General features: G+C 51.7%; 1 protein-coding gene across 1 annotated transcript; it reads left to right on the top strand.

Moving 5' to 3' along the window:
• Positions 75 to 2,975, top strand: LOC8058856 (pentatricopeptide repeat-containing protein At3g57430, chloroplastic). Its single transcript, XM_021449644.1, has one exon. It carries the CDS (start codon positions 212 to 214, stop codon positions 2,813 to 2,815), a length of 2,604 nt encoding a protein of 867 aa, XP_021305319.1. The 5' UTR covers positions 75 to 211; the 3' UTR covers positions 2,816 to 2,975.

Raw genomic sequence — 12,580 nt, 5'->3', positions numbered from 1 at the left:
GGCTGGAGGGGAAGGACAGTAGGAAAACAAAACAAAGATAGGGCGTGGACTCCACAGCAGCAGCCAGCAGGACGGCACGACCCGGCAACGGCATTCGCATTATCCTGTCGTCATCCACAACTTGACTGGACTACACGCTGAAGCCGAGCTCCCTAGCCGGCTCTAGCGGAGCTCCCACAAATCCCAATCGGCCAATCCCCTCCGCCGCTTCATGGCCGCCACGCCCCTCCCTGTCACCTCCCCACCTCCACCACCCCTACCGCAGCCGCCCACCGCCGCCACTATCCGCTCTCTCACTGCCGCGGGCAACCACGCCGCCGCTCTCCACGCGCTATCATCCCTGTCGGCGGCGTCCTCCTCCCACTCAGCCACGCTCGACCGCTTCGCGCTCCCGCCCGCCGCCAAGTCCGCCGCCGCGCTCCGCTCCCTCACAGCCGTCCGGTCCATTCACGGCGCCGCGCTGCGCCACGACCTCCTCGATGGGCCCACCCCGGCCGTCTCCAACGCGCTCCTCACCGCCTACGCGCGATGCGGCGACCTCACCGCCGCGCTCGCGCTCTTCGATGCCATGCCCAGCCGCGACGCCGTCACATTCAACTCCCTCATCGCCGCGCTCTGCCTCTTCCGCCGCTGGCTCCCGGCACTCGACGCGCTCCGCGACATGCTCCTGGAGGGCCACCCGCTCACCTCATTCACGCTTGTCAGCGTCCTGCTCGCGTGCTCCCACCTCGCTGAGGACCTGCGCCTCGGCCGTGAGGCGCACGCGTTCGCTCTCAAGAACGGGTTCCTGGACGGCGACGAACGATTCGCGTTCAACGCGCTGCTCTCCATGTACGCGCGCCTCGGCCTAGTCGACGACGCGCAGACGCTCTTCGGCTCCGTCGGCGCCACCGACGTGCCGGGCGGCGGCGTCGTCACGTGGAACACCATGGTCAGCCTGCTGGTCCAGAGCGGCCGCTGCGGCGAGGCCATCGAGGTGCTTTACGACATGGTCGCGCGCGGGGTGCGCCCGGACGGCGTCACGTTCGCGAGCGCGCTCCCGGCGTGCTCGCAGCTGGAGATGCTCTCCCTCGGCCGGGAGATGCACGCCTACGTCCTCAAGGACGCCGACCTCGCCGCCAACTCGTTCGTCGCCAGCGCGCTCGTGGACATGTACGCCAGCCACGAGCGGGTGGGTGCGGCGAGGCTGGTGTTCGACATGGTCCCGGCCGGCGAGCGCCAGCTCGGGCTGTGGAACGCCATGATCTGCGGGTATGCGCAGGCTGGCTTGGACGAGGACGCACTGGAGCTCTTCGCGCGGATGGAGACCGAGGCCGGCGTCGTACCCAGCGAGACCACCATTGCGGGCGTGCTGCCCTCGTGCGCGCGCTCGGAGACCTTCGCCGGCAAGGAAGCGGTGCACGGGTACGTCGTGAAGCGCGGCATGGCGGACAACCCGTTCGTGCAGAACGCGCTCATGGACCTGTACGCTCGCCTCGGCGACATGGACGCTGCGCGGTGGATCTTCGCCACGATCGAGCCCCGCGACGTGGTCTCTTGGAACACCCTCATCACCGGCTGCGTCGTGCAGGGCCACATCCGCGACGCGTTCCAGCTGGTCCGGGAGATGCAGCAGCAAGGGAGATTCACTGATGCCGCAACAGAAGACGGGATTGCCGGGGCGGATGAAGAGCCGGTGGTGCCCAACAACATCACACTCATGACCCTGCTCCCTGGCTGCGCGATGCTTGCGGCGCCAGCGAGGGGGAAGGAGATCCACGGCTACGCGGTGCGTCACGCCTTGGACTCGGACGTCGCCGTCGGGAGCGCGCTGGTGGACATGTACGCCAAGTGCGGCTGCCTGGCGCTGTCGAGGGCCGTGTTCGACCGGCTGCCGAGGAGGAACGTCATCACCTGGAACGTTCTCATCATGGCCTACGGCATGCATGGGCTCGGTGACGAGGCCATCGCGCTGTTCGACCGCATGGTGGCGAGCGACGAGGCTAAGCCGAACGAGGTCACCTTCATCGCCGCACTAGCAGCCTGCAGCCACTCCGGCATGGTCGACCGCGGCCTGGAGATGTTCCGTAGCATGAAGAGGAACCACGGGGTGGAGCCAACGCCTGACCTTCACGCCTGCGCTGTTGACATTCTCGGTCGGGCTGGCAGGCTGGACGAGGCCTACAGGATCATCAGCTCAATGGAGCCAGGAGAGCAGCAGGTGTCCGCGTGGAGCAGCTTCCTTGGAGCATGCCGGCTGCACCGGAACGTCGCTCTTGGCGAGATTGCTGCCGAGCGGCTGTTCGAGCTCGAGCCTGACGAGGCGAGCCATTACGTGCTCCTGTGCAACATTTACTCCGCCGCCGGCCTATGGGAGAAGTCATCAGAGGTGCGGAGCAGGATGCGGCAGAGGGGCGTCAGCAAGGAACCCGGCTGCAGCTGGATCGAACTCGACGGCGTGATCCACAGGTTCATGGCTGGCGAGTCTGCGCACCCAGAGAGCACGCTGGTGCACGCGCACATGGACGCACTCTGGGAGCGGATGAGAGACCAGGGGTACACGCCAGACACGTCGTCTGTGCTTCACGACATTGAGGAGAGCGAGAAGGCGGCGATCCTCCGGTACCACAGCGAGAAGCTCGCCATTGCCTTCGGGCTGCTGCGGACGCCACCGGGCGCCACCATCAGGGTGGCCAAGAACCTGAGGGTGTGCAACGACTGCCATGAGGCTGCTAAGTTCATCTCCAGGATGGTTGGGAGGGATATTGTGCTGAGGGACGTGAGGAGATTTCACCATTTCGTGGACGGTGCCTGCTCCTGTGGGGATTACTGGTAGAAGAAACCCGTTAGAGACTTACAGGGCCTACTAATTAAATTGTTTGTTACTAGCTCATACTACACCACACTAGGAACAACCGCTCTGGCTATAAAAATGTTTGGATAAACTTCAATACATATATATAGTGCACAATATTAGTAAAAGGCCTAGCAACAAAGCAAGTCTTTCTATACAATTATAGTAGCAAGATAAACAACTAGCTAAGCTTCGTAGCACTCAAGCTACTCGGTTTTGAAGCTGTTCTCTTGCGTATTCGTTTGGTAGGACTTTAATTAAACCGGTGGAGAAGGCCCCTACAAAAGCCCTGTGAAAGAGGACCTTAAGATTGGCTTAACGTATTTGTAGACAATTCATAATAAATGATCCTTAGCGGATTCCATCTATAAAAGGTTATATAGATTCAAAAAAAAATCTGTGGCTAATACAATGATTCATATGCATTTTTTACTTTTTCAAAAAAAAGTGTAAATGATCAAACAAGAAGTGCATCTATAACTTAATTGACCGTATATATTAGATGTTGCATGTAGTAAAGAGCCCGTAGCAACGTATATAGGTTTATAATTAAGGGTATTTGGGACTGCTGTACAAACTTTGCCCTATGAACTCTATCATGGAGCAACTTCGAAAAAAAATTAGATGAAGTAGAATTGTTAGGGACCGACCCTTTTACTAATATTGTGCCTTGTTTTGCGTCTTTAAATAAATTTTTATAGGCTATTCACGCCCCTAGCCTCTAGTCATACAGTCGATCCTTACAAAAAAGGATACTTGCTCCAGCTCTTATAGATCGTTTGAAAGAGCATCTAGGCCCCTAGTGATTTCGGTGATTAATGACATTGTTGGTTACTATGACTAACGTGTGTTTTGCAGAGGCAAAGTCATAGGTAAGGTCATGGCAATAGGTACTCGATGGACAGGGACGTACATGCCTACTTAATAGTGGAAATCGTTTCGGTTTTAAAAGGATGGATGGACATCGTCAAGACTAGACTAGGTCTAAGTGCCATATGGTGAAGAAGGGCACTTAGAGTAGTTTAGGACTTTGTTTTCCATTGACCGTACTATTAAGAGGGGCTTTGATCTAGTAGCTTGACTTAGGCAAGGCTTTAGGTTTAGGTGTGGTGCACACTTGGTAAACCTAGCACTAGGCAGCTCAGAGATAGTCCTTAGATCGAGTGGAACAAACTTCGTTTTGGAGCGATCGCGTTTCGACGAAGTTAGGGTGCCCAATGGGGCACCGGACCTGCACCAGACGCTGAGGGGTAGCGTCCGGTGAGGTCCTTAGCCGTTAGAAGTTTTCGGTGCCTAGGGTTAGGCACCGGACGCTGGCACCGGACTCACCGGGCAGCGTCCGGACCCACACCCAGGGAGGTTGTAAACTTCCCCTGAGCACCAGACGCTAGCACCGGAAGCACCGGGTAGCGTTCGGTCCCATACTCAGGGAGTTTGTAAAACTCCCCGGAGCACCGGACGGTGCCACCGGACGCTAAGAGGTAGCGTCCGGTGACCTGTCAAACGCAGGAACAGTTAGCCGTTGTGGGGCACCGGACGCTCGGTGCAGAGCGTCCGGTGCAACATTAACAGCGTCCGGTGACCCCATTTTCAGTAGAAAACGGTTGGCTGACCTTTGGACTTCGTGGGGTGTATTTATACTCCTCCACCTCGTCCATGAGAGGTCTATTGCCCATTTGAACATCAGAGAAACTTGTTGTGGAGCAAGAGAGTAGCAAGAGCCTAGAGAGGATTGAGTTTTGAGTGATTTCTTGTGAGAATCCTTCTCTAGTGAATTCCAAGAGTCAAGTGTGCATCCACCACTCTCTAGAGCCTTGTTTGGGTCAAGTGAGAGTTCTTTGCTTGTTACTCTTGGTGATCGCCATCACCTAGACGGTTCGGTGGTGATTGGAGGCACGAAGACCGCCCGGAGTTCTTGTGGGTGGCTCGTGTCAAGCTTGTGAGCGGTTTTGGGCGATTCACTGCGACGGAGTGTCGAAAAATCAGCCCGTAGAGAGCACTTGGTCCTTGCGCGGACCAAGGGGGAGCAAGACCCTTGCGCGGGTGCTCCAACGAGGACTAGTGGAGAGTGGCGACTCTCCGATACCTCGGCAAAACATCGCCGAGCACTTTCTTCCACTACTCCTTTACATTCTAGCATTTACTTTGTGCTTTTACATTCTTAGAATTGCCATGCTAGAATAGGATTGGAACTAGGTTGCAAAACTTTTATCCGGTAGCTCTCTAGGTCACTTTAGGCACAAGGGGTTGAATTGGAGCTTATAGGTTGCTTAAATTTTTAGACAAGCCCAATTCACCCCCCCCCCTCTTGGGCATCTTGATCATTTCAATTGGTATCAGAGCCTTGTGCTCATTTTTTAGGCTTCACCACCTAGAGAAAGATGTCTAACGGGGATGACTTCCCGTATTGGAAAATACGGATGGAGTCATACCTTGAGGCATGCGATGTAAAGTGCCTAAAAGCCGCGACCGAAGGGTTTACCCCTCCGGAAAAAGACACCGCTCTTACTCCACAAGAGCAAGAAAACGAGAAGTGGAATGCGAAGGCCAAAAACCACATCTTTAGAGGCCTTTGCAAAGAGGTGTTCAACCGCGTTCGGAGTCACAAAACCGCCAATGCTCTTTGGAAGAAACTTTGTGCGCTCCATGAGGGATCAAAGAGTGAAAGCGAGGAATGCTATCACTTGGTGATGAACAAGCTTAATACATTTGAGATGATTCCCAAAGAAAATTCTAATGAAATATATTCTCGCTTGAATGTCATTGTAGAGGAGCTAAATGGACTTGGGCTCACTCAAATGAGTGCGGCGGATGTCGCAAGGAAGATACTATGTGTGCTTCCCATTGAGAAATATGGACACATAGTAACGGTGCTTCATCAAGGCGATCTCTCCACCGCTACACCAACCGCCATATTGGGGAAGATCAATGCTCATGAGATGTACATGCACATGAACCCCCAAGATGGCTCCTCATCGGCCAAGAAGGAGAAGAAGGACTTGGCCCTCAAAGCTTCTCATAAGGGCAAAGCCAAGAAGATTGAAGCTGAGTCATCAACTTCAAGTGATGATGATGCATCCATTGCTCTTATGGTGAGAAGAACCACCAAGATGTTGAAGAAGCTCAACAAAAATGGAGTCAACTTTGACTCAAAGAAGAAGAAGTTCTTCACAAGTAGCAAGAGAAAGCCCATCTCCGAGATGGATTGCTACAATTGTGGTGAGCTTGGCCATCTTGCTCATCAATGTCCAAAGCCCAAGAAGGACAAATACAAGAAGAAGAACAAAGAGCAAGATGATTCAAGTGATGATGAGAAGAATGACAAGAAGCAATACAAGAAGAAAGGTGGCAAGAAGAAGGAGCACTACAAGAAGAAAAATGGCAAGGCTTACATTGTTGGTGATTGGCTCACCGACATTGAGAGCTCTAGTGGTGACTCCTCCGGCAATGAGAGTGATGATGAGAAGGTTGTCTTCATTGCCATCGATGCTCCATCACCATCATCTTCACCACCATCTACATCCTCTACACACCTATGCCTCATGGCTAAGGGTGACCGGAAGGTACAAAGTGAGGATGAGAGTAGTGAAAGTGATAGTGAATACGAATCACCTTCTTATGATGAACTTGTAAAATTGCTTAACAAGTACACAAAAGTCATAAAAAATCTAGAAGTAAAAATGAAAAGCTTGAACTTGAAAATGAAACACTTCTAGCAAAGCTTAAGTCTAATGATGAGCTTAGAGACCAAAATGAGATCATGACCACTAAGCTCAAGGAGCTCAAACTCTCTTTAAAAGAGCTCAAAGAAAAACATGATAAACTTGAGAGTGTTCATGATGAGCTTATCACTAGATATAGAGCAATGAAAGAAGAGCAAACAATTCTAAAAGCAAACTATGAAAACCTTGAGATAGCATACGAACTTGCAATTGATGAAACACATGTTGCTACTAACCATGTTGCTAAGCTTGATGTAGCCACATCTTGTGATGACTTACTTGTGGAGAGCACAAGCAAATGTGTTGATTGCAAGGGCAAGAAAGTGGTAGTGGCCGAGAGCTATGAGGACACTATCAAGCTCAAGGATGAAATTGTCATGCTCAAGAAAGAGTTGCAAGAGCAAGCCAAGCACAAGACCATTGTGATTGAGTCACTTGATCAAGACAAGAAGCTTGCATATGAGAACAAGTTACTCAAGGAAGAAAATCAATATCTCAAGCTTGGTTTGATGTATGACAAGCAAGAAGAAGATGAGATATCCATCTTGGATGAGTTAGCTAGCAACAATGACCCAATCATCAAGAAGCTAACTCAAGAGAATAGCAAGCTCAAGAAAGAGAAGGAACATCTAACCATGGGGTTAGCAAAGTTCACAGAAGGGAAGGACCTTCAAAGTGAGCTTTTCATGAACACCGTCATGAAGATGGATAAGAGTGGAATTGGTTACAAGGCTCATCAAACAAAGCTCATCAAGCCACTAGCCACTCATGATCAACCAAGCAAGCCAAAGCCAAAGAGATGCTTTGTGTGTGGTCAAGAAGGACACTTTGCTCATGAGTGTAAGGCACCACTACCACCACCCTTGCCCAAGCATGCAAGACCATTTGCCTTCAATGCTCACTACATTGTAAGGAAAGACAAGAGTGGCAAGGTCAAGGTTAGCTTTATGGGGCCGCCCAACAAGCAAAGGCCAAAGAAGATTTGGGTGCAAAGCAACTAGTAGAGAAGGTCAAGAGCCCTAAGCAAATGTGGGTCCCTTAATCTCAAGCTTGATCTCTTGTGTGTAGGTGAACTACAAGACCGGTGGATCACATTGGGTAATTGATAGTGGTTGCACTCAACATATGACCGGAGATCCCCGGATGTTCACCTCTCTTGATGAAGATGTTGACAACCAAGAGAAGATCACATTTGGTGACAATTCAAAAGGCAAGGTCAAGGGACTAGGAAAGGTTTCTATATTGAATGACAACTCCATCACCAATGTGCTCTATGTGCAATCATTGAGTTTCAACTTGCTCTCGGTTGGACAACTTTGTGACCTTGGATTTGAATGCTTATTCAAGAAGAAAGAAGTGATTATGACCAAGGAAGATGACAATGAAGTGATATTCAAAGGCTTCCAACACAACAACTTATATGTAGTTGATTTCTCATCCGATGAAGTTGATGTCATGACTTGCTTATTCACCAAGACCTCACTTGGTTGGTTATGGCATAGAAGGTTAGCACATGTTGGAATGGACACACTCAAGAAGTTGATGAAGAAAGAGTTGATTAGAGGCTTGAAGGATGTGACATTTGAAAAGGACAAATTTTGTAGTGCATGTCAAGCGGGCAAACAAGTTGCAAACACTCATCCAACCAAGGCCTATCTCTCTACTTCAAGAGTGCTTGAGCTACTTCACATGGATCTATTTGGACCCACCACATATGCTAGTCTTGGAGGCAACAAATATTGCTTGGTCATAGTTGATGATTTCTCTCGGTACACTTGGACATTCTTCTTGCAAGACAAAGCCGAAGTTGCATCAATATTCATGAAGTTTGCAAAGAATGCTCAAAATCAATTTGATGTCAAGATCAAGAAAATTAGAAGTGACAATGGCAAAGAGTTTGACAACACCAACATTGAAGAGTATTGTGATGAAGTGGGAATCAAACATGAGTTCTCCTCAACATACACACCACAACAAAATGGGGTTGTAGAAAGAAAGAACTGGACATTAATCACCTTGGCAAGAACCATGCTAGATGAGTACAACACTTCGGAGAAGATGTGGGCCGAGGCAATCAACACCGCATGCTATGCATCAAACCGACTCTTTCCTCACAAGTTCCTAGAGAAGACACCATATGAATGGCTCAATGGGAAGAAGCCCGATGTCTCATTCTTTAGAGTGTTTGGGTGCAAATGCTACATCTACAAGAAGCGCCAACACTTGGGCAAGTTCTAAAGAAGATGTGACATTGGCTACTTGGTTGGCTATTCATCAAAGTCCAAGGCATATAGGGTCTTTAACCATGCCACAAACATGGTTGAAGAAACATTTGATGTTGAATTTTATGAAACTAATGGCTCCCAAGGAGCAAGGGACAATCTTGATGATGTAGGTGGTGAATGTCGACGAAAGCTAGTCGGCAGTCTACCTTGGGGTATACCCACGGTAGTAGTTTATCGGTAGACGGTGCGCAAACTACGAACTCGATGGTGAAGCAAGACACGGACAAGCTTTTTATCCAGGTTCGGCCGCCGAGTTGGCGTAATACCTACGTCCTGCGTCTGGTTGTATTGATTTGTGTTGAGGGAACAATCTGTCCTAGGGGGGTCCCTTGCCCCTCCTTATATAGTCTGGAGGGCAGGGTTACAGATCTGGAAACCAATCCTAGTCGGTTACAATTGCCATGGATAATTTGATATCAATCCCTATTCTAACTGACTAGAATCCTGCTTGATCTCCACATCTTGTCTCCTTGCGCAAAACTCCGAGCTGTCGGATCAAGCCTTGAACTCGTCTCGTAATGGGCCAAACCTCCTGACCCAAGTCTAGCCGTAAGCGTATAGGGGTTTATACCCCCACAGCTAGTCCCCGAGCATCATGTATTGTGATGTAACACGCCGTCTTGAGCTTCTTCGATCAGTGAGGCTTGACGTCTTCAATAAGCAGGAAAGTCGCCCAAACAGTTGCAACGGTACTTTGACCAACTCAAAAGACAGTTGATCAATATTGACATCGAAGAAGTAGGTTGTTCGAAGAATGCATGGTGCTCTAAATTAAAAAAGATTTCTTTCCTGGTAAAGTGTGCCCACTTTACTTTTTTGTAAGGTATTATTCTCAAAAAAGCAAGCATATTCACCGCAAGGTGAAGTGTGCCCACTTAGTCCCCGAGCCTAGTAGTAGGTGACGTAGGCACGTGGTGCCAAGGTCAAAAGAAAAGTCCTCAAAGAAATTCTATAACTGAGATGCATCGCCAGATGCATCGTACCGATGTAGTCCCCGAGCTTGCTGGAAGGCGAAGTATGAGCCTTGTAGCAAGGTCTAAAAAACTAAATTTACCAGTTCGTCGGCAATTAAATGGACTAATCGACCAGTCCCCAGGTGTACAATAGTATGACGACCAGTCCCCAAGCACCAAGTGCGCTCCTTAGAATTCTGCATTGCTATACTGTACGACCAGTCCCCGAGCATCGAGCGCTCAGTGGTCGGTGCGATATTTTGAAGTTCCGAGCTGATAGACTGGGCGACCAGTCTCCGAGCATCAAGTGTTCAGTGGTCGGTGCAGTCCTTGAAGTTCTGAGCTGATAGACTGGGCGACCAGTCCCCGAGCATCAAGTGTTCGGTGGTCGGTGCAGTCCTTGAAGTTCCAAGTCGATAAACTAGGCGACCAGTCCCCGAGTATCAAGTGCTCGGTGGTCGATGCAGTCTTTGAAGTTCCGAGCTGATAGACTGGGCGACCAGTCCCCGAGCATCAAGTGTTCGGTGGTCGGTGCAGTCCCCGGATTGTTGACTCTCTGCCACATTTGTCTTCTTGTTTTTGAACAGATCTTTCCAGTTAAAGTTGACGTGACGAGACCTCCTGACGGGGTGTCAGATGGATGTGTGAAAAGTTGCGACTGGCAACTGTGCAGCCACCCTTTGCATGGTTTGAGAAAAGGAAACAATCAATTGGTACGAAAACTCCGCCGCATTAATTGTCTATAATCATCGAAAACCGAAACGCCGCATCCGCCGCATGGCCCGCCCACTTCCCGAGAATACGGGAGGTGGGATAGGTGGAGTTGCGGGTTATAAGAGCCCGACAGTTCTGCCTGTACTGCTTACCCTGCCATTGCCTTCAAGCCTTCCACTCTTGCCTCCTTCAATCACCTGCATCTTCCTAACTCAAGCCCACTTTCTCACCTCCATTGGCGAAGAGCGACTCCAAGAAGAGGGCCGAACTGATGGCCAAGGAGTGGAAGAAGTCCCGCAGCACCACCAAATCTCTTGGTGACCTCGTCGATATGGGGCTTCTGCACAGCCCGGAGCTCGGCGGCAGGAGGGCACCGGAAGGAGAGAGCTACCCCGACCCCCGCGCCGGTGAGATCGTCGTATTTGAAGATTTCATTAAGAGGGGCTTTGGGGTTCCTGTTCATCCTTTTCTTCAAGGTCTTCTTTTGTATTATGAGATCGGGATTTGCAATCTGCACCCGAACTCAATTCTCCTCATCTCCACTTTTATCCATCTGTGCGAGGCCTATGTTGGCATAGAGCCGCACTTCGATCTCTTTCGTTATCTTTTCTGCTTAAGGAAGAAGGGAGCAGTTGGAGGCTCCAAGATTGCAGGTGGAGTATACCTCAATCTTCGGGACGGGATGAAAAACCGGTACCTGAACTGCCCTTGGAATACCTCTCTTACCGAGTGGTATAAGAAATGGTTCTATGTCAGGGAGGAGCCGGGAAGCTCCACGTTCTGTGACGTGGGGTACATCCCCGAGAAGAGGGTCAGTTGGACCGACCGCCCAGAATTCGACGGACAAGTAGCAGACCTGATGAAGCTGATCGACTGGTCGCGCTTGGACAGGCTAGGGGTGGTCGGCAACTTTGTTTGCCGCCGAGTGATGCCCTGCCAGAAGAGGGTGCACTCGGCGTACGAGTACGCCGGGAGCCAGGACCCGACCAGGATGAGGCCTGAGGTCCTGGAGAAGGAAGAGGTGCAGCAGTTGTTGAACGAATTGTTCAACTTTGCTGACGGGGGCTTCATCCGTGGTAGCGATCGGGTGCAAGCTTTCAAGCTGGGACGACCAGCCCCTAAGGTAATGTCCTTTACTGACTGACTCCTTAGCATTCATTATATCGTCGGATGCTGACTTGTTTATATTTCTTTTTGTAGATCAGAGATGTAGACAGGTGCACAGTGTATGTGTCACTGGCGCCTGGGATGGAGGATCCCGCAAGGGAGGATCCGCTGGTAGAGGATGCTGCACGGTGTGATCGGTACACCAGCAGTGATGAGGACCAGGCCCGCCCCGTCCCGACCACCGAGGAGAGGGTGGCGGGGAAAAGGCCACTGGCGGCAGATCCTTTGCCGGTACCGACGTTGCCGGCGGAGAGCAGCCAAGCGCCGAAGCGTCGTCGGCTCGTGCGAATCGTTGACGACGACGACGAGGAGGCCGCACCGTCGCTAGTTTGACGACCTCGGAGTCGCCCAGATAGTGCGCCGGCCACTACTGATCGGGTGGCCAGCGACCCTCCTGCTCCGCGCGTTGTCGAGATGGGGGCGCAGGCGCCGACCGGCCGGGCAAGGAGGAGGTTCACCGCGACCCACCGTCGATCGGACCTGTAAGTGTTCGACTTACGTATTTTGGCGTTTTTTTTAAGATGTACTTTGTTCTTCTAGCGCGGCGTCGGATGTCAATCCCGACCACGCCACCGACCAGGGGGCATCCGATCCTGCCGCCGCCGACGCCGCGCCGCAGGCCATGGATCAGCCTACGGCGGAGGCTGCTGCTGCAGGCACAGAGGGGCAGTCTGCCCCAGCGAGTGCCGCGGCAAGTACTCCGCCGAGGAACGAGGAGGCTTCGAGGACCCCTCCCCCGAGCGCTGCTGCTCAGGAGGACAACCGAATCCCGACTCCAGCCGAAGAAGGGAGGGGCCCGACACCACCCCGAGCAGGGGCTTCTTCACCCGTGAGCTCTCCTGGCCTAGGCCGGAGGCCCGTAATGCCTTCGACCGCAGCCGGGAACAGCACTGCGAATGAGGAGCC

The sequence above is a fragment of the Sorghum bicolor genome, chromosome 10 (genome assembly GCF_000003195.3).
Source record: "Sorghum bicolor cultivar BTx623 chromosome 10, Sorghum_bicolor_NCBIv3, whole genome shotgun sequence".
In the NCBI taxonomy this organism is placed as follows: Eukaryota; Viridiplantae; Streptophyta; class Magnoliopsida; order Poales; family Poaceae; genus Sorghum; species Sorghum bicolor.
The sequence above is the reverse complement of the archived record's forward strand: the minus strand, read 5'-3'. Positions and strand labels throughout refer to the sequence as shown.